Source organism: Labrus mixtus, chromosome 4 (genome assembly GCF_963584025.1).
Source record: "Labrus mixtus chromosome 4, fLabMix1.1, whole genome shotgun sequence".
NCBI lineage: Eukaryota > Metazoa > Chordata > Actinopteri > Labriformes > Labridae > Labrus > Labrus mixtus.
Window position 1 is genome coordinate 29,682,749 of NC_083615.1, and position 22,509 is coordinate 29,705,257.

At 39.1% G+C, this 22,509-nt stretch overlaps 1 protein-coding gene across 1 annotated transcript; it reads right to left on the reverse strand.

The window, feature by feature from the left end:
- Positions 1-717: 717 nt before the first annotated feature.
- parvaa (parvin, alpha a) lies at positions 718-22,128 on the reverse strand. Its single transcript, XM_061036813.1, has 13 exons — positions 21,841-22,128; positions 15,982-16,071; positions 13,874-13,944; positions 12,440-12,542; positions 12,068-12,208; positions 9,260-9,375; positions 9,077-9,135; positions 7,122-7,141; positions 6,970-7,031; positions 5,543-5,611; positions 4,773-4,874; positions 2,452-2,524; positions 718-1,600 (listed from the first exon to the last, which is right to left on the reverse strand). The coding sequence occupies exons 1-13, from the start codon at positions 21,974-21,976 to the stop codon at positions 1,524-1,526; spliced, it is 1,119 nt and encodes a 372-aa protein (XP_060892796.1). The 5' UTR covers positions 21,977-22,128; the 3' UTR covers positions 718-1,523.
- Between the last annotated feature and the right edge of the window lie 381 nt (positions 22,129-22,509).

The following is a 22,509-nucleotide window of genomic DNA, read 5'->3' on the forward strand; positions in this document are numbered from 1 at the left end:
CTGAATAGCTCTGCTCCTCTTACATGTCTGAGCTACATCCATCAGAAGAGTTCAACCACTTACCAACACCTTTTCTTACCTTCTGTTTCAATGGTCAGAAGTGAATTAGGGGGACAGGTTTGCTGCTTTACTTGAAACAATTTACAAAATAAATCTGAATCTTATAGAGCTGATCTCATTTTATGCTTTTAATGTGATTTTGAATTACTTGCAAGCAGGAACATCTTGCTGTAGAAACATTCTTGATTGTGGTCACTTTTGACAAATATTTGCTATCTTACTTGTTGTTTCATGTCTTTTGAATGTATTATAGTCATGTGTACTATGTGTGTATGTACGGCTGCTCGTCGTTTGACCTGGACAGGACACTTTAGGAAAGAGATTCTTAACCTCAACATTTTTTTGGGGTTAAATAAAATAAATAATTTGCTTTGGTTGATAGATAAATAAAACGTTTCATCTATTAGTCAACTCTTCGGTCAATTCTAGTCTGTATTTGGGATAGGTCCATTTGAGAAAGCTTTTAAACACGTGTCTATGTAGAACACAAAAACACATTCTGTGTATTCAGGATCAATCTGAATGTGCCGTTGGAAAAAGCACTGCTCTTTGCAACCATAGATGGAGGCAAAATAAAATCCTATTCAGGGAGGGATGAAGATATCTGTTGACTGAATGATATGCATTAAAGAAAATAAATCCATGCCAGGGAATGGGTTGGCTGCTCAACACCATTGACAGTGACTGCATTTATTGATCTGAAATCTCCTTAAAGGAGCACATTACATACATTCAATATTAAAGCAGAAGGAAGTGAAATATAATGTGTTTATTAATAATAAAACAAAAAGCAGAGTGAATACATAGTGTAGGTTTAACTTCATTAGAAAAATATGATTCATGTCCCAAATACAAGAGAGTGAGGTGCTGCCAAGTTAAAGCATTTATGCATTTCAGAGTGTGAATACAGCACAGCTTTGGTCAAATATTTCAGATGTTCCTACACAGGTACATACAAATCTGGAGCAGTAAGACATCAGGGAGTAAATACATGCCAGTATTAGCTGTTGGTTGTGTACATGTTTAAATAAAGGCACTTATTACTGACATGAGCAAGAAAAGGGAAAAGACAATCAAACAGCTGGAAAGTAAAAAAAAAAAAAACGTGACAATAATGGACAATAAATACAATTTAAACATTTTCATTTTGGAATTTAAAGGTACAAGTCTTGTTCATCTTAAGTCCCCAACCCCCCCATGCTTCCAATGTGAGGTGACCAAAATCATTACAGAATACAGCTACACAAAAATATGCTTATCTTCTTTAATTAATACATGTCTACTAGACTGTACAGTAATTTGTGAATGTTTGAGATTGGTGTTTGTGGTATACTTCTCATCAAGAACAATATGTGATGTAGGTATTATAAGAACAATATATTTTTTACCACAAAAAGAAATAAAACACAAGATTTTAGATGAAGTCCATGGTCCAAAGTGTTCCCTCTTGCTATACATGGTCTTTAGTCCACGTTTCTGTACCTGGTGAAGAGGTTGTAGAGGACACGCAGAGTTGACTTCAGGTCACAGTTGACTATGTCTAAAAAAGAAGAAAGGAGTTATAAAGACAAACATCTACAATTCTACAATTCACTTAGCAGACACTTTTATCCAAAGCGACGTACATCAGAGAGTAAGTACAACACAATCAAGGATCTAGAAAAAAGGGAACAATGTCAGTAAGAGCAAACGATCAGCTTTGAGTCTGATTGGACACACAGGTGCTGACAGGAAGTGACCAGAGGCAAAGCACAACATTGAGGGCAGTTCTTGAGAGCTCTAATCAGTATAGAAACCATCTTATAAGTCATCGTTATCAAACAAAAACCATCGTCATTACCATCATCATCATCAATAATATGGAGACCATCATCATTAAGTTAGTAGGTATTCATGAAAGAGCTGGGTCTTTAGCTTTTTCTTAAAGGTGCAGAGGGACTCTGCAGATCCAATAGATCATTCCACCACCAGCATCTATCCAGACTTAATGTTGCCTCTGTGCAATAAAGTGCTGACATCACAATGTGTGCCACAATCTGGCTTCATAGCATTTAGTTATTATATAGTGTTATTTTTTTTTTACATATTTTATTGCGGACAATACTGACCTCACTCGTACACATTCCTTTGTCAGTATACTGAACCACAAATACAGCTTAACATCCAGGTAGTGTTGAAAATGTCTTTCTTTTAGAGGTGTAAAAAAAAATAAAATGAGTAGATGAATAAATATGAATAAAGGCCTTCAGTGTTTGGATAATTATGAAGAATTAGATCTTTCAGTTTTAGGAAGCTACAGCTGTCTTTGTAATAACACTCATAAGATTTGGGTTTCCAATATTAAAAGACTCAGTAGTCCACATGTTAAAATAAAGAAAATGTTTGTCCTACCCTCTGGTCTGGGCTTGGGTCTCTCCAGACCACCATCCTGCATCAGCTCAAATGAGAAGGACACGTTGTGGACCTGCAGAGAGAGGGACGAGACCAGGATGAACACTACACACAGAGACACAAACACATAGCACCTGAACTTTAGTAAGTCCAAATCATGCCGCTCTGCAGAGAGCTCCTCGCTGATAACAGAACAAAGACACTGGTTGCTAAATCCCACAATACGCTGTGCATCGATTCAATCGTGCTACCACAGCTTCCTGTATCGGCAAACACAACACAGCTCTGTCCTGTAACACCATAAGCCTTCAGCAGCTGCACAAACACTCTGCTCCCTCGTGTATCAACAGATTCTTGTCAGCACTTTCACTCACAAACCTCCTATAACCAAGAAATTGATACCACCACTGAAGCCAGATATTCATGTACAGTTGTTCAATTAACACTCTTAAATGAGACTGTGTGCAGACAAAGACTGGAACAGAGCGGCTAGAATCACTAGATTAGCTTATATAATGCAGCAAGAGGAGGGGGATCAAACATGCCAGAGATGCTGCTTACAAGGTTTTCCTGGAACGGACAATTAGGTGGAAATGATTAATGATCCTAAGCAAAGGCCTGACATTGATTTAAAACATAAAGCACTAATAATGTTATGATGGATCAGTTCAAGATGGTATTTTTATGATTTCTGCATGGAGACAGAAAGACTGACAGGTAAGCATAAAAAAACCTGCAAGAAATGAGAAACACCAATCAGAGAGGTTGAAAGATGTTTTCTAATATCAGTCCATTGTGTGTGTGTGTGTGTGTGTGTGTGTGTGTGTGTGTGTGTGTGTGTGTGTGTGTGTTCATGCTGCTGTGATGTGCTAAAAGCTTTTCCTACAAGGGCTTATTGTGTAAAATGAGTAACCTTCCATCTATTACAGTCAAAGAGAAAAGAGGAGAATGAGCCTTCAGTAGAGATCCACTAAGAAGAAGCAAGAGTGCTTTTTTTCTGACTGGTATAACATCGATAGGCCTCAGGGCTCACACACACACGCACACAAACAACCATACACAAAAACACACACACAGTAACAGAGCTGAGCCCTTAAGCCACTCCAGTCTTTCCCTGTGCAATAGGAGATTACAGATGCTGTGGGGCTGGAGCCTGTTCTTCCAGGCCAGGAGTGTGTGTGTGTGTGTGTGTGTGTACATTGTAGCACTGATGCCCCTCTGCTCGGCAGCCTGGCAGGGGCCGCTGGCCAAGACCCAAACAAAAGGCTAGTGTGGTGTCTCCACAGATTGCCTGTTCAGAATACCGTAGTACTACAGAGGCCATTGGAGAGGAGAGATGGCTCTGCCCTGAATGGGCTCTGGGGAAAACGGATGGCATTTATCAAGCTATTGAGAGGAGAGGCCTGGCTCCGAGTGCATGATGCTCCTCACAAATAGAGTGTTGATTTAAGAGGGTTTCTTAAACTAGAGGACAGGACCAAGGCTGGGTCAGGCTGCCGTCTACTCAAAAGATAAAGATTGGATACATCAAAAAAAAATCTAAAAGTTCAATCAGGGCTGTGATAGGCATCAGAAAAAAGATAGAAAAGTCTTATAGGAGCTCAAGTCCTTTTACAATCTGCTCAAATACTGCTGAAAACTTAGCACAAGGATTAGCTGTTTATGTTTGACATTCCAAGTCAAAGACAGAAGAAGTAACTGCATGCGACTGAACTATCACAGTCTTCAGCAGAAAACAAACTAAATAGAATCTATCAATTCTACCAGTTGTTGATTGTTGGATTGAAAACTATTTGAAAAACATCTGAATGTGATGTGTCAATACAAGAGTGGAACATGTTCTGACAGCGATGTGAGAAGTTTATGTGGATCGTTTTTATACTGCTTTTCATGAATCATCAAAGTCCCCGTTGTTACAGATAAGAGTTCAAGGCTGCAGGTGTTTCATCCTCCTTGAAAGCACCAGCTGTGGGAAATAGTTTTTAAGGAGAATTCCTGCAAAGTCCAACTCATTCATGGTTTAGGAAGGGGGCGGCTGTGGCTCAGTTGGTAGAGTCGGTCGTCTCTCAACTGGAAGGTCGAGGGTTCGATCTCCAGCTCCTGCAGCATCATGTCTGATGTGTCCTTGAGCAAAACACTTAACCCCACTGCTTCATCCGCGGCGTAAGAATGCGTATCATCTCCATAGCAACCACTGCAATCAGTGTGTGAATGTGTAGGTGTGACATGCGGTGTTAAAAGCACTTTGAGCAGTAGGATGACAAAATAAAACTTCACAAGCTCAAGTCCATTTAACATTTAGGAAGAAAAACAGATACTACCTTTTGGTCGAAATTCTCTGGTGTGAGGAAAAAGTTGTAGAGTGGCACAAAGTATCCTTCCAACAGCCCCATCAGCAATACCAGATAAACACCATCTGCAAACTGAGACAGCAGCAAAGTGAGGGCAACAGACTGACTGAGAGGTGCTGGAGCTGAGATTATTCAAAAACTAAATACATTATCTCTTAAATAAGTATGAGGAATAAAAGCCCCAAAAGTAAATTAAAGAGACAGTTACAAAAAAGAAAGAGGAAAATATTTCTCTGTGAAATGTCTTAAGTACCAATAATTCAATCCACCATGGTTTGTGATTATGAATTAATAACCAACCAAGTTTGAAAAGATTTCATTATTTGAATGTTTTCAGATTCTGTATCAGTGAAAATATGGCGTAATTAATTCCCATTGTGTTACTGCTATATCACAAAAACAACAACTATTATTATTATTAGTAGGAGGAGTGGTAGTAGAGGTTTTAGTATTTTAGTACTATTATTAATATTATGAAAAACAACAACAACTGCATCAATAATAATAATAATTATAATTGTTATAAACTGTTAAAAACTGAAATAACTTCCCCAACATAGAAAACAAACACTCAAAGTTCATTGTAATCCGTAGCTGTCAAAACAATGCAGACAAAAAAAATAGAAACATGGCAAAAGCAAAAACTTTCAATCAAGTAAAATAAATTAAAATTCCATAAAAAAAAAAAATAAATGAAGTCAAATGTAGAAAGGCTATCATGAAAAAGATATGTAACGTACCTGTGTGTCCAATTCTGACACCTCAAGGTTGAGCTTGTTCAGGTGTTTGTTCACAAATGTGATCAATGTCTGAGAAGACAAAAGGAAAGGAAAAGTGAGCAGTGACTCAAAGAACACACATGTAGACTGTTTAGGAAACAATGCTCTGCTTCTACTATTTAAAGGTTTATATTGGAATGAAATGAACATGTTTTCTTTTGTAAACAACATTTCTCTCAACTTCCAGATGTAATATTTTCACTGAAGTCAGATAAAGACAAACTGGGAAAGACGGACAAAAAGATGCAGCGCAGTTTAGATCACAAATAATGTGACCAAAACGAGTTCATATTCATTTGAAAACAAGCGGGTACTGATTTTTAAGAGCACAGAAAACAGTGTATAGTAGAATAACTCTTTAAGCGTGTTGGCCTGCTCTCCACCATGTGTCATGTTGCCGTAGGGATGTGCAGCTCCGCTTTGGAGCGCTCTCTCAATATTTCAAGAGACCATTTAATTGTGATCTTTTTGTTTTCATTTTCTGCAAATAAAATATGTAATCAGAATATTTTTAGAGAAATGTTTTATATAATAAAACTGAAATAATCTATAAATAGAAGTACCAGAGAACAACACGTTGCTCTTTGAACTGACTTCTCACTAAACACCGGAGAGCTGTTTGACACAAAGCATCTGGTCATTGGTCAGATAATTAAAAAGAAAAAAAACATGTTGTTAACATCATCTAAATAGTGTCTAAAAGGTTGTGAAAATAGAGTTGAATTTAAATACATGAATTTATGTCTTAGAATTAAAACTAGTCAATATTTAACATAATATCTTAAAATCTTGAATTTCTGTAAAATGTTTAGAATTTAATTCAGAACTTTAATGAAAATGTTTTACATCTTTTCTCAAGGTAATTATTATTATTATTATTATTTTTTTTTTGGGGGGGGGGGGTAGTGGCTTTGACAAGCATACCCTAAGAAAATACAATAACAATAATATTAGAATTATAATAAAATATACCTTTTGGAGACCCTGGGCTTGTTTTTGTTCTCACAAAGTGAGATTGGATTTTCATGATTACAATTTAATCTAATTTCTAGAAGTTGCTTTTTGCTTAACTGAAGGAAGAAAAAAGGAAAAAAGAATAACGTAAAAAAGTATCTATACTGAAATCTCCTTTCCCCGACATAAACATCATGCCCCAAAATGTTTCAGGGTAGAGATTGAAAAGAAGAGAAATCATTTGTATTTAAAAAATGATAAAATCTACATAGACAGACACTTAAATATATTAAAGGTTCCATTTTCCTGTCAAGGACTTGTCTCATAATCAGGATCAATAACGGTTAGCACAAAGACCTTTTGATTTATATTTATGTTATTTGCCAATTCTGTTCCCACACATGGCTGAAATATGAGACTGCAAGACTTTGTACCTTTTTGACAACATTTAGTTTATCCGGAGCGTGGTCAAACAGGGTGTCGAAAGCATCACGCTCTGTGAAGAAGGAATAAGATAGATATCAGCCAAAAAAGGGACAATGCCATGAAAACATGGTTCAGTATTTATTTCTTCATGTCTACGTACCATGTCTGCCAGAGAAAGCCCTGAGAGAAAAATAGAGAACGAATTAAAGGCGGACAAAAAACACACCAATCAGAATCAGTTCCTGCTTTTATATTCCTAAAAAAAAGAGACAAGTGCTTCCAGTTCAACCACAGAGGAATGTAGAGAATGGAGGGATTATGTCACAGAAATGAAAATACAATAATGCAGCTAGGGTATCATAATTTGATTAACAATAACACAGGCATACCTTGGGTATTCAAATAGCACGGGTATCATTACAGGGATGTTAACAATGAGTGCATACTATAACAATGCAACAATCTCCACAGCAGAACAAAACTGTTGGGTATTGACACAATGAATGAAGACGTGCCTGTCTGTCTGTACATGCAGCTTTCTATGGGAATGGACGGCCAATCCAGTCCATTATTACAATGTTAGCGCTTTGGAGGATGTTGTTGTTGGAAAGGTTCAGGTGGTTTGGAGAGAAGGGAACGCTGCAGTGCGAGTGTCCCTCCGAGGAAGAGATATCACAGTGGGCAGGCAAGCAAGAAAATGGCAGACACACACACACACACACACACACACACACACACACACACACACACACACACACACACACACACACACACACACACACACACACACACACACACACACACACACACACACACACACACACACACACACACACACACACACACACACACACACACACACACACACACACACACACACACACACACACACACACACACACACACACACACACACACACACATGTTCACGGTGTAATCTATGATGGCAAAGGAAGGCAAGTCTGGGCAATGGTCCTGGTTGTGGGGTAATAACCGTATTTGCACTGTGATCATGTGAGTGTGTGTTAGTGTGTGTGTTTGTGTGTGTGTGTGGGTGTGTGTGATATTAACGGTGCATCCATCTAGCATGACAAAGTGTGTGTGCTCGTGCACGTTGGCCTGCTGTTATCACCCTCTCTGCTGCTGTCAGGCTGCAGGACAGCCTCACAGGGAGAGAAAGTGTGTTTTTGTGTTTTTTTAAACTGTCTGATTTGTCAGCCGACGGAGCCATCACATCTCTTTTTGAAATACAATAGGCGCCTTTTCATTCATTGCAAAACATTTCTCCTGTAAGTCAGTCGAAAGCACACTGTGCTGCACATTTGTGTTTGCAGAAAAGACAATTTTCAAGGTTCTTCATTCAAAGTCCCACTACCGTTTGAATTGCTGTGTTTAAGGTTGAAATCCAATTTCAATGCTTTTGTGGTACTGATTTGAATGTGTCTGTTTCCTCTTTTTCCCAAAACTTTCAAGCCCCTGAAAGAAGTTATTAAACACTTGAATAGATTCTCCTTTGATCAAATGGTTTCTGGTTTAAATTCTTATTAACTGGTATTTTATGACATGTTTCATACATCTAAATAAGTTTAGAGTCATGAAGAGCAAAACCAACTCAACATGGTTTCACCAAATGAGACCCATAAGGGAGAATGTAAAGGTGGCTTCATGAATCTATAGAAGCTGCAATCTGAGCACAGCTTTAATTCTGATGTTAACATGTTAACAGTCACTTAAGTGTTCTGTTTTTTGAACACATGAAAACATTCTCACACACACTGGATTGCTGAAACACCAGTGTAAAATCACCTTATTGTGTTTCTCTTAATTTAACCTTTTTTATTTCATTCATGCAATGGTTTATACAAACTGCATGAATATGACCAGCTCTTTGTTCAATTTATTTTGATACAACACTTAACCACAACAATCCAAACCTACCTTCACACACAGGTATTTAAATGACAAATCTCTGACATGTTTCATACTCAGCTCTTAGAATAAAAAAAGGCTTCGTATTTATTTATTTTTAAATATCGGATATTGTCAGTGGCGCTTGGATTACAGCGTGATGTGCATTTTTGCTGTTGACACATTTGTGATATCTGAGTTACTTACTCTGTGTTCCCAGTGATCTCCTCTTGAATTTGTCTGGACTGCAGGATGCCTTCTCTTTTCTGCAAGAAATGTTTTGAAAACATTAAGAAAAACGTGTTTAGTCTGTCTTCTACTGAATCTGACTGTAGTTTATATTGTCATGTATTGTTCTATACAGGCCATGAAGCACATTGTCACACCCACCTGGACAACCACCACTTGAATAGAAACGTGATCTGGCAATCTGATTGGTGCTCTGAAGTGCTGCGACAGCGCCACCAGAAGATGCAGGATGGCCACTATACTCTTGGCATGCACAGCTACCGGGGAGAGAAGCAGAATATATATAATATATATATATATATATAAGTAACACCAGAAATATAGAACATCAATCAGGGAAGCATAGCAAAACAAATATCAACCTTTTCACATATATCAGATTTTTTTCTTAAATTCAATGTGACAGCAGCTCACTTATCTGTTGTGTACTTTTAATTGATGCTTCGGTAAAGAATTCTTAATTCACTTTTCCGGCATAGAAACAAGAAAATCCTGTTCGGTTAGACATGCTGAGAGACGTGTCTTTAATCAACTGGTAAATGGGTTTACCTTAAGATACACCAAATAATCTTCTGGATCAATAAAGTGTCTAAAGAAGCCTTTGATTGTAGGCCATGGAACTGACAAATCACAGAGCGCAAAGCTAAAAGCCTTCACAAAATCCAATTAGGCCCTCACTGCATAAGAAGAGCGACATAAGTTATTCAAAGGCTTCAGGAAGGGGGAGAGGGTGAAAGAAGGGACAAGCAAAAGTGAATAGCTTGAAAAGAGATCCAAATAAAAAGGACTAAAAAAGAAGTTTCATTCCAAGTTATGAACTGTGCCCTTATCCATTTGATACATCACACAAAGAGCCTTCAAGGACAATGTTCCATGTTTTAAAGATGTTCAGATCACATCAGCTATTTTCTTATTACCATACTCAGACAGAGGTTTGGTCTTTAGCCCCCCCCCCCTCTTTATATTATACCTTACATATATATGTATAGTAAGTAGTAGTAGTAGTAGTAGTAGAAGTGTGTGCTGGGAGCATAACAGATATTATCTGAACTCCCTCTGTCAGTTAAAAGAGTGTCATCAGAGGAGGTGTAGAGAGCTCTACATGCATGGCGGCTATAAGCTTTCTCATCTGAACGCTAATAGGGAGCAAATTAATACAATGGCAGGACAAGTATGCAAGTAAGCAAATCTTTTTGGTAGCCACTGTTCTCCAAGCATGAGTACAATAAAAGTTTCACCCTTATTTTTGCCTCAATAGTAAAAATTATACATTTTCATAACAAAAAACTCTATTTTGATGGTTGTTTTGTAATAATTCATGTCATCTCAAAGCAGACTTTGTCACATGGAAGTCGAGGTGGAGAATGATAATGTAGTATAATGTTGTCTGGCCTTGCAGCTGATACTTTGACTTCTCATCGCTCCATAGAAAGCAACACAGAAGCTGCAGTGTTAAAGTGGTTTAATGGAGAAAGTGTAAACACAAAGCAGGCCCTGGTACCTAATCATCTGACCGCACTAACTATTACTTACTTAGTCAATAAGTTGCTCTTAGCCACACACATCACTGGTCTCTATGCTTTGAAGCAGCTGAGCCAATCACGGTGAGGACGTAAGCTCAGGCGCTCAACAAATGGAAATTAGTGGCAGCGGTGAACAAGCAGGCCTAAAAATCAGAAACTACCTACTTTTAAATTCTGATATCTGATGAGGATTTAAACAAGTCCTTTACATGATGATTGTTCACCACTTCATGTTTAGCATTATTCTCTGATTGCTGCAGATGTCACTCTGATATGGTGGGTCCATAGCTCGGGAAAAAAGATGGATAAGCACAACCGTTTTGGAGCTACCCCTGCTGACCAGCTGTAGAATGCCATAAGCTCCGCCGCCTCCTCCTTGTTAACAGATGGGACATGGGTCAAATATGGAATCATCTACCAGTCAGGGTCCTCCTTTAAGGAGTAGGATTAAAACATTCCTATTTGATAAATCTTATAGTTAGGGCTGGCTCAGTTATAGAGCAGCTCATAGTTATGCTGCTAAAGGGAACCTGGCACATTGAGCTTCTGTCTCTCTCATCTCTCTCTCTCATTTCTCTCTAAGCATTTATATTACTGCATGTCACTATCTGTAAATCTTTATGTACCATTTCAGTTATAAAAAAGATATTCTTGGGAGATCCCGAGCTCCCTTGTCTCGTAGGATCCTCTGGATGGTTGATGTGGGGGGGCTTCTGCTGTTCTATCCCATTGCTCTGTCCTTCTCCTCCTTTCTGCATATCGCTCTATCCCACTTTACAAGATCAACACAGTTTTCAAATTAAGCACTATTTTTGTTGTTTTTCTAAAATCCTTCTTCGTGTGCTTTTTTTTCCTCCAAATTTTGCAATATATATATTTTTTTTTTTTCTTGAAAGGTGTTATTGAATAGTTTATTGTATTTCCTGTCCTTTTGAGGAATTTGAAGAGTTCCAGGTTTTAATGACATCAAGATCATTTGTGCAGCAGCAACATTGACGACTCACAATAAATACTCCTAAATACACAAGTACTGCCATTAAACTATGCAATACCAGTACTACTCACTGTTATATGTATCTGTATCTGTTATATCTGTGCTGGACAGTACACTGTGCTAGTGAACAAACACTGCAACAGTACAAGAGCAACATGAAGAGCTAAATGTGGAGGGTCTGGAAACGTGTTGCAGAAATGAAAAAGTTACTTCAAGCAGGTTTCCATTGATGTTGCTTAAAGTTATATTCACCTTTTGTTTCCCTTCATTGAATTTAATTTTCATCCTGCTAAGCAGCCACAAGGTCAAACCTCTAGTACTTTAAACTGTCATAGACCAAACCTGAAGGTTCTCAAACCAGTCAAAGCTGTGCTGCTGCTTACTCTCTGGAACGAGCTATCAGATGGGTAAATGATTTGGAGCTATTCTTACAGTCAACGTTCCATCGAATGTTCCTGGTGGAGAGTTTGAGCGAGTCGTTGATGCGCTCTAAAACAGTCTGCAGCTTCTGCTTCTGGGCGATCTCTGACTGAGTCACCTCGGCCACGTTCAGCTTCTCCCCTTCCAACTTTTCTGGAGTACAAGAGACAGACGGAGACGTTGACAAACAAACATTGAGAAGCTACATTCAAGCTAACCATATATACAGTTTTATAATGAGACTGGAAACCTCAACATGGGTTTCATGTGATTACAGCCAGAGCTAACAGTAAGAGTTTCAATTAAACAGCAGCAGCTAAAAATAAAAAAAACAGTTTCCTATGTCGATGGCATTTATTTAAAAGGTTCAGTTCAACTCCTCACCAAAAAGTTTCTGCAGGACCTGTCCGTCATACAGATCTTCAGCTAGATCTTTGACTATGATCCTTTCTCCCACCAGAACATCGTTTATCCAGTCGATTAACACCTACAAGGAGAGAAAAAACAGTTCTTGCTTTAAATGAACAAGAAGTTGCAATACAACCAGAAATTGGGTTTTGGGGGAGGGGGGGGGGCAAACTGTCCAGCAGTGTAGCCAACAGTTCAAGCCATATCAGCAAAAACACAACAAAGAGAAATACTTCGGAACTTTCTGAGTAAAGATCGTGCTAGTTGGTTAGGAAGTAAACATATATATGTTATCTTGCCTGGGAACAAGGACAGACGACTACAACAGAACAGCTGGGCCTGGAGATCGTATAGAAATGTCAGCTGGACAGCAGGGAAAGAGAAGTGGAGGTCTGTGTGAGACCGCGCCCTCTAGTGGTTGCCATTTTTAACAACCGTCCCAGCGTAAAGATGGCGTGGGCGTACATGGTTAAAGTCTTTCTATGTGATTTGTCACACTTAAATGTAATATAAATCAAGTATATCCTCTGAAAATAACTCTGTGAGTCATGACTGTCTACAATGGGTGTAACACCCGAGTCCCACTGTCTGTGATGTTTTCAGAGTTTTCAGAGTCCTATCTTCAGTTTGTTTACATTGCCCGGACGGCCGGCTGACTCCTCCCCTCGTGTATAAAAGTTGTTTAATTGAGGGACTAGAGAAAAGAAGAATAACATACTGTACTCACTGATTAACTGTGTTTCTAGATCACGCTCATTTCAGGTAAATTTACATGCAGTGTGAAGATACGAGCATAATAAAGATCGCTAGCATTAGCATGCTAACACAACAATGCACCGCAAGTTGTTTTGGTTTCATGCTGGTGCTCAAGGGCGACATCTGCTGGATCAAAAAATCACATATAAAGCCTTTAAGTAATCATTAATGAGCCTCTAGTAGTCAACGGACCAGTGTGTTAAGTAAATGTAAACATTATCAATAGAATATGAGTTAAGCTTGGGCCCTGTCAGATTAAAACAGTGTGAGTTTTTGGTGTCTGCAGGACGAGGTGCAGAGAGAAACTGGGACATGAGTTCCACTATTTCCAACACTCTGTGGTATTTGGCAGCCTTGCACATTTTTTTCCTGAGGAATGTGTATGTTTGACTGCAGTGACTGCTCATCACTCCTCGTGTGTTCTTGTTATTGGAGCTGATGCTGACTTCACAGCACCAAGACACCTCAATGTTTGAAGTAGTGATGGTACGTGATGATCACTCCCAAACACTCAAAGACACTTTTCTCTACACTTTAGCACTCCTCATAGGTGCTTTATCTTTTTTTTAAAGTTATTAAAACACACAGCACAATACAACCCAAAAAAGTTGTGTTTATCTGAGATAAATGATGATTTTACAATTCTAACCTTACCTTCATAAGTTCCTGCAGCTTGGGGTCATTCTTGGAGTTTGGGTCCACCATAGTACGCACTTCATTCTCCTCTGATGGAAAAGCAGAAATACAATGAAAGTGATATCAGCATCTTAGATGAGATCACTTAATGTCAAAGATTTGCTTCAAAGTCCACCCTGCGTAGGAATAAATAAAAACATTCAAACTAGGGGTGTGCACGTGTACACGTGTATAATAATTTTGTTTTATTATTATGGCCCACGGTCATACTGGCCAGGACTATCCGTGCTTAAGCACGATTACCTCTTGTACATAACGTCGTAATACAACACATGCACGCTTTATGTTATTATGAAGCGTGCTGAGTTTACAAACAGGCGGACGGGAGAGAGAGAGAGAGAGAGAGAGAGAGAGAGAGAGAGAGAGAGAAAGAGACGCACAGTCAAGTCGTCTGCACATCAGAGAAAAACACACAGAGCATGACAGCTACTTTACAGCTTATTTTAAGCCATTTTAATCAGACACAGCCATGAATAAATAAAATTAAAAAAATAGACGCACGGCCGAGTCCACAGGCGAGTCCGTGCGTGAGTCCGCGCGCGGAATTTGTACATGGTATTTTATTTTGAAATTGCCCGGATGCTCTATGCACTGCTGTGTCTGACTGCCCATCCTGGTCCATCTGATCCGTTTGACTTGACGCATGCTGGAAGCGGCTCTGTGGAAAAGAGACTTGGCGCGTATTTGGAGTGGAGCAGACGGGAGTGGGGCTTCTGGGAAGTGCTGTTCAGTCAGCATGAACCAAGCTGACAACAACCAGAGGGAGTTTGACTTTAGCCTTTGGTTTTTTATAAAGTTCTGAAGAAATATATATTAAGTTAGGATACATTTGATATCTGCTTTGTTAAATTTTATATTTAGCATATAAAAACTTTAATAAACACTTAAATCAACATTATCTAGTTAAATGTGATTAATCGTAATTAATCACATTTAACTAGATAATGCTGATTTAAGCGGTCTGAAATGAATGCTTAGTAGCAAAGAGAACTCCCATGATTTGCCAGCCTCAACGTCATCTTTTGTTATTGTAGAATTGATTGAGAGCCCCCTGGTGGCGGAATCTACATATTGTATCTTTAACTTTTGAAATTCAGCAATTTATCGCAATTATTTTTTTTATGGCTTGACAGTCCTACTTTGAATAAAAATGTCTCTGGAGATAAGGAGATGGTATATTTCTCATTGTGAGGGGTGATGTCAGACAGATAAAAGGTTTTCTTTTTTTTTACAGAGAAAAAATTTTGTATAGAGAAAATTTGCTCAAATAAAGCTCTGTAATCAGCACCCGCAATGAATGACAGGCTGACATAACCCTCTGTTTTATAAATGAGAATTATAATTTCATTGTTTGTGTCTTTGAGTTGAAAGTGATAAATTAGCTCAATAAGTTGATGTGTTTAATACTTCATGGCTGATGATGGTGTTTCAGTTAGATCTCTGGTCAGTGAGATGACACTGCTGGTTATAAAAGATCATCTAAAAGAACAGAAACACCTGATGGGTCAAAAACTACAGTGGCTCTGAAGGTCAAATGCAAAAAAACACAAAAATATTTCACATAATGCAAAAGTGTATAATAGAACGCAACAAACATTTCATCAATTGCAAAAACATTTTGTGAAATGCCAAAACAACTTGTGACTTAGCAAAACATTTTATTAAACATGTGAAATGTTTTTATTCATGAACAATTTTGTGTTTTTTGCGTTCAGTTGACCTTCAGGGCCACCGTAGAAACAGTCTTTGATGATACATATGACAATGGATTTTGACAGCAGACAAATAAGTTTACCCTTTTTTTTCAAGGCATTATTTTCATCACCATATGTCGACTCGGGTCATTGTCATTTTGTGTATAATTAAAAGAAGATTTATTTTTGTCTTTACAGCGCTGAGTAGTCAGAAGACTAGAAAGCGCTGTACTGTACCATTTTACCATTTACATGATTCTGATTCCAGAGCTATGTGAAGGATCTTTTCTTTGAAATGTCACCATACCCTTTGAGCAAACTCCTTCAAGCATTTGTATCTGAGTGAGTGAAACAGGAACTGTGGCTGTTTACCTAGCATGGTGTCTTCAGGGTCCAGCTCATAATGGGAAGGACTGAGAGGAAGGTTAATGGCATTGATCCCTTCTTCCTGAAGCTCAGACACTATGAGAAAGAAGAACAAACATCATATCAGATTCAATTTGATCAGACAAACAGTGTAGAAGTCAGCATGTCATGGGGCACTCCAAAACCTTTGGTTTAGTCCTGCTTTTATTTTCAACATCCTCTTTATCAAATATAAATGTGAATGTAATGACCTGACTCAGGCTGGATGGAATCTGACAAAACACATCAGAGTAAATACTACTTAAGGTTCCACATTAGTCTGGTTCTCAGGCTAACTTTAAAAGCTAATCAGACAAATCATATCTTGTTTTTATAAAATTATATGGGTAAGATCAGATGAAAAAATGAAGGAACAACTCCCCAAACAATAACATGCAGCTTTCATCTGTAATGTGGACAACTCCTTCAATGCAGGCCCTCCATTGTGAACCATGTGACATCAGCAGTCACAGACTGGTGTTGCTTCCTGCTTCTCAGCAGGCTTTACAGAAGCCCAGCATGCCATTCTTCTCAGATACCTGAGGACGCTCGATCACTGCTGATGTGTGTGTGTGTGTGTGTGTGTGTGTGTGTGTGTGTGTGTGTGTGTGTGTGTGTGTGTGTGTGTGTGTGTGTGTGTGTGTGTGTGTGTGTGTGTGTGTGTGTGTGTGTGTGTGTGTGTGTGTGTGTGTGTGTCGAGAGCATGGAGTGAACATCCTGTGCATTTCTCTGCCTTCACTGGAACAACTTCCTCTTAATCAACACCATCCACAAGTACACATACACATGGACACATCACATCTCACAGCAAGACATGAGAATATTCCTACAGAGTGGCACATCCCTCACCCTCTCCGATCCGTAAATTACAACCCACTCATCAGACACATCCTGCTTCTCCTGCCACAAGTCTGTTCTACTTTAGTAAATGTCAAACCCTTTCATTTCATTTTTCTGACACTAAATAAATATTACACAAACTTGTCAAGCTGCAGGAATGATACAAATACACATCATTATGTGTGTGTAAGTCAAATGTATACATTTTATAAACAGGTAGTTTAGAACAGATGATAGGTCCTAAAAAATATATTAGGAAAGTGAGAAACCTGCTGGCTGACTGCTGGATAAGGGTAAAACAGACAAACCTAGTTTGTGACTACCTGCCAGCCATTTATTGAACTTCATAACAGGAATTCTTCTCTCATCATTTCTCCAGACTGTGTTGGTGCAACAGATCATGTTTAAGTTTAAGTTCAAATTTATTTTGCTTTTCATATCATTATTAGCAGTTAGCCACCATATGCACCGTTAGCCTGAACGCCCTCAATTTATTTATGTTGATGTAAAACAGAGGCTGTGACATCATCCTCTCTGATATGACCAATGAGTACAACATGAATGACACTGTAATGCATGTTGTATTTATTAAAGGGTATTTTTTTGCAATCCTTTTCATTGATCTACAAAAAAAAATAGAACACAATAGTTTCTCACTGTAATTAGTTATTGTGTATCTACGTTATTTTTGAAGAGGTCAAAATACAAAAAGTTCACCACAATATAATTTGAAATATTACAACAAAAAAAAAACCTGTGGCCCGCCAGCGATTCTAACGCGACAATTATGGTCGGCAGGGAAAAAAGGTTTGGACACCACTGCATTACAGGTTCCAACTGGTCAAATGACAGTTTTATGAAGTCAGCTTTACATTAGATGGAAACTTGTATCAAAATCTATTTTCACAGTATGCACGTCTGAAAAAATCAATATTCAGTACCGGCTGCCCCTGAAATGTCCTTAAGGGCGCGGTCACACTGGCCATCCGTACCGTGCCCAAGCACGCTTCAACACTAAAGTCCAGTTCGTTTGACCAGTGTGACCGCTCCGTATCGTGCTCAGGCACGGTACACTTCCTTGGCTTTGGCACACTTCGGAGAGGTGTGCTTCAGCACGGTACACTTTATGTACGAGCACAAGCACGCGGGTAAACAACGCTGACAGCCTTCATTCTGGAGAAATCCAGAGTTTCACATCTGTATCTGACTAACATGACTCAATATGAGACACAAAGTAGCTGTCAGGTTCTCTGTGTTGTTCTCCGATGTGCGAACGCCCGCACATCGGAGAACAACTGTGAACAACTGTGTTGCTGTGTCTGATTAAAATGGCTTAAAATAAGCTGTAAAGTCAGTAAAGTAGCTGTCATGCTCTGTGTTTTTCTCTGATGTGCAGACGCGGACTCGACTGCACGTCTCTTTTTCTCTCTCTCTCTCTCTCTCTCTCTTGTCCGCCTGTTTGTAAACTGAGCACGCTTCATAATAACATAAAGAGTGCATGTGTTGTATTAAGACGTTATGTACAAGAGGTAATCGTGCTTAGGCACGAATAGTCCTGTGTAGTGTGACCATGGGCCGTGCCGGCCAGCGGGGTAATGGCGCAATCGTGCTTGGGTACAGCACGGTACAGATGGCCAGTGTGACCGCGCCCTAAGGTGCTTATGCACACATATCCTTCTCAGCATAAAGATTTCCCTGTTAGAGAGGGGAGGGATGTTGCAAGAAGCAACACAAAATGCAAAAACATTATTTTTTGTAAATCCATGATGACGGACAGAGTCTACACTTACTTTGCCTTTAAATCAATGATACATGTTATTAGACATATTCACAGTATAAAGTGGAAAAGACAAGAGAATACTGGCAAATAGAAAAGAGTGTGAAGAAGTTTCATTATGTGCAGGAAGATCTGACCTGTCACACACCGGCTCACAGAATATATTTCATCAACCATGCCCGCTCGCTCGCAGTGAATTTTCCTGAATATCTGCTTGTCTCGACTTCAGGTGGAACATTTTACTATGTGATTGGCAGAAAAAATCCAGGTAAAGTCAGGGTGAAAAGTTCAGCCTTTTATGTTCACACATACAGATCACCCCCAAAATGTCTGTGACATTCACAGGGCTTTGGTGAATGTGTGAAAACACTGGAGTGAAAAGGCAAAATGTATGGTACATCTTTGCAGCTAACAACAAAAAAAAATGTGCAGGACCTTATTCTGTGTTTAATGGAGTCTGGGTATTTGGACTCCATTTGACAGTTAAAGCACAGATGAAAAAACATCAATATCAGACACGCTCAAGAACACATAACCTCGCTATAGAGTGACTTACAGTGAACGGCATAGAGAAAATCTCTGGATTCAAGATCATTTCAAACAAAGCATTAAGCAATCACAAAACATATACTGAAGGGTTATTGCTAACTGGTTTTATTAAAAATCTAATCCATCACATCAAGTCTACTCTTCTTGAGACCTGCAACCAAATTAAGTAGTTGTTGAGGCAGACAATTCTGGTAATGAGGTGTGCAATACCAACATTATTGAGCTTTGAAATCCATGTAGGTTGTATTAAGTGTACACATGATTATTATCCTAAAGGCCCCTATGTGTTTTCAGTCGATGGAGATGGATATTGTCTCGTGCACTGATGAAGGAAAATAGAATAAATATTTTGAGTAATTCATTTCTGATTGTATTTTTTATAACTGCATCATTTCCAGGGTTAAACCTGATAACACATTGTATATGCTCAATGGAGATTCTGCATGTTTTTAAGCCGCATGAACAGGAACTGCAGGCGTCCTGAGTGTCCTCGCTGTACATCACTCCTCCCCCTCTGGACCAATGTGATAAAATGAAAATGCAAATATCTACCCACTTGGTTAAATAATGATAACAATAAAAAAAAAAAACATGTCAGTGGATTCAACATTCAGTCACATGCTTTTTTATTTTTTTTTTTTAGTGATGCCTTAGTGATGCACAGAAGGAATGCTTTCTGGTGTTGTGTCCTACCTGGAGGGCAGAGCGCTCCGCAGCCCATGTCTGTCTGTCTCCGTCCCCGTTTCAAGCATCCTCCCCTGGCTAGCAGGACCAGCTCTCTCCCCTGCAGCTCATCCTCACAAGCTGAGCTAACAAGTCTTTTATAACTCACACTGGTGGATATTCTATTAGCTCGATTTTCTCAAAGAAATATACATGTCTTGCTTTATTTGCTGTATTTTCTGTCTGTGTGCATGCAGCACAATGCTCCCAAACCTTATGAGCATGTCATTTCTTTTTCAAACTAAAACATCCCAGCCCTATATATCTCTAGCTCATCCATAACCCCCTTTTACTTTTTTCTTTTTCATCCGATCCTACCTCCTGTTTCACCCAGTGTCCCATCTCTCCCCGGCACATGCAGCAAATGCCATAAACGTCACGAGGACTTTAATTTAATCAATGATCAAGACAAGAGCGGCCAACCAACGTTTTCCATCAAATCATGGAACATACTGCGCTCAGTGAATGTGTGTCTGAGGAGTGCAGAAGCCATGTATGAATGTAATGTGATTGCATGCATGTCCTGTTGACAAAGGCACAAAATGGGGCTCAGCTGTGCAGCGCTAGCCTGAATGACACAAAAGTAATCATCCAATTGAAGGAGACCTTTCTCATTCGATGATAAAACCTGGCCTTTAACAATGAATGTCACGCTCTACGACTGCAACTGTAGGTTATTTAAGAAGGATCCCTGCATGGCTATTAAACTGAACAGTGTCACCTATTTTGGATATTGGAACATTCTAATTTATAACACCTCTGTGGTAGTTAAAATCCATTACATCCGGGATATAAAAAAAGGAAAGGTTAACTAAATGTCCAGGACGAATGCAGCCAGTTCTTGTGAACTCCAGATCAGACTCTGACCTCTGATGGTGTAAATCAGTGGTGTCCAAACTTTTTTTCTTGCGGGCCAAAATTGTGGTGTTAGAATCGCTCGCGGGCCACAGGTTTTGTTTTTTAAAATATAGTTGAAAAAAGAGTAAGGCTTTGTAGATCAGAATCAAAAGGCTCGCTAAAGAAACCCTTTAATAAAAGGAAATCAAATATTTTGATTTCTTCGTTCTACTTTATTTGTTTTTTTCTCAGAATCAAGCCTGTAACGTGGTTCATTCTTTTGGAAAAGCTTTCTGCATTTAGCTCAGGTCATGTTTAAACAACAGTCCGCTTGTTTGCAAAAACTTTGCATTCGTTTTTTTTTTCATAGTTTACAAAAAAAAATTGGAAAATAGTAAAAGCTGTAGATTTAAAAAATAACAACAACATACATGTTACTGAACATTTTCTATTTTAGGAATATTGTTCAGCTCTTGTTAACATGAAAAAGAAAAATAAGATAATGTGCCAATCTTAATCAAGGCCTTGGGCCAAAATCTTCTGATTCTTCATTTGAAGTCACGGACCGCAAAAAATCCCCTCAAGGGCCGCAAATGGCCCTCGGGCCGCACTTTGGACACCCCTGGTGTAAAGCGACCTGTCCCATGAGGAACATCATGAACACTTCATGTTGTGGTAGTATCTGTGAAAGCAGAGGGGATGTTGGTGGAGCCTCCTGCCTCAGTCTGTGACGGGCCTGTGTTTACTCATTCCTCACTTATTACAGCAGATTCAAGACCTTACATGGGAACAGCCCGCGGCCATGAAAACACACAAGCAACCATTACTTAGCCTACAGCTCAAAAGTTATTTTTTTATGTTCAAAACTGAATTAATATAGGCTATAAAAAAGGCGAAACGAGCTGGCTCTTAAAATCTTGGTTTGCAAAAGACTTGAATTTAGTAATTTTGCACAGACAGGCAACTACTGTTAGTAACAGTGATATTGTTATCAAAGTCATTTATTTCATCTTCACTTCTACAAAGAAGTGTCTAAAGAACTAGAAGGAGCAGGAAACTGTTCTGATAGTTTCTGGTTTATCATTTTGAGAGCTCTTTACCTTCTTTCGCCTTTTTTCTCCTTGCCAGAGTTCCACCAAGTTTCCCCAGAAAAGAGTCATCTTTCTTTCTGGAGGACGGGGATTTGGGCGTCGGGGATTTCGGAGAGGACGGAGACTTCTGAGGAGAAGACGCCATCGTCGTGTCTGCTGCACTTTAATCCGGGAAAGATAACAAAAAAAAACTGGAGTTGACGTGGAATAAAAAGTTGTTTGGGAAGTGAAGTCAAAAAAAAAAAAAAAAATCACCGTCCACTCCCTAAAGCGGAAACGGAATTCCACACGTTTTCTCCCGAAGTTGGCTCGAGTGCGTAGCTCCTCCCCCTGTCCTCTGTGCAACAGGGCAGGCAGGAGCGAGGCAGGAAGGAGGGTGCTGACCGCGGGAAGTGGGACCTCCACGGTGGAAGTGAAGGGGTAACAAAAGAGCGGAATTTCACAAGAAGTGAAAGTAAAGATGTTCACCACAAGGGGGCCTCTGCCTTACAGTCTATGGTCTGCCTACAGTTTAGATAGATAGATACTTTATTGATCCGAGGGAAATTCAAATAAAGTGGCTCATCCTGGTTTATCCTAAATCAAAGTTTAGGATAAACAAAGCAAGAGTAGTCTGTTTTATTATTGCTCTAATCTATTAGCCAAGGATATTTAAAATTTTGATTCTGATAAATGAAC

What these genes read in the sequence shown, in the direction of transcription:
- parvaa (XM_061036813.1), bottom strand. Translation starts at nt 21,976, where the DNA reads ATGGCGTCTTCTCCTCAGAAGTCTCCGTCCTCTCCGAAATCCCCGACG. An exon ending in GAGAAAAAAGGCGAAAGAAG is followed by an intron (nt 16,072 to 21,840) that starts GTAAAGAGCTCT and finishes TCTTTCTCATAG; the next exon opens with TGTCTGAGCTTCAGGAAGAA. An exon ending in GGTCCTGCAGAAACTTTTTG is followed by an intron (nt 12,209 to 12,439) that starts GTGAGGAGTTGA and finishes CTTGTACTCCAG; the next exon opens with AAAAGTTGGAAGGGGAGAAG.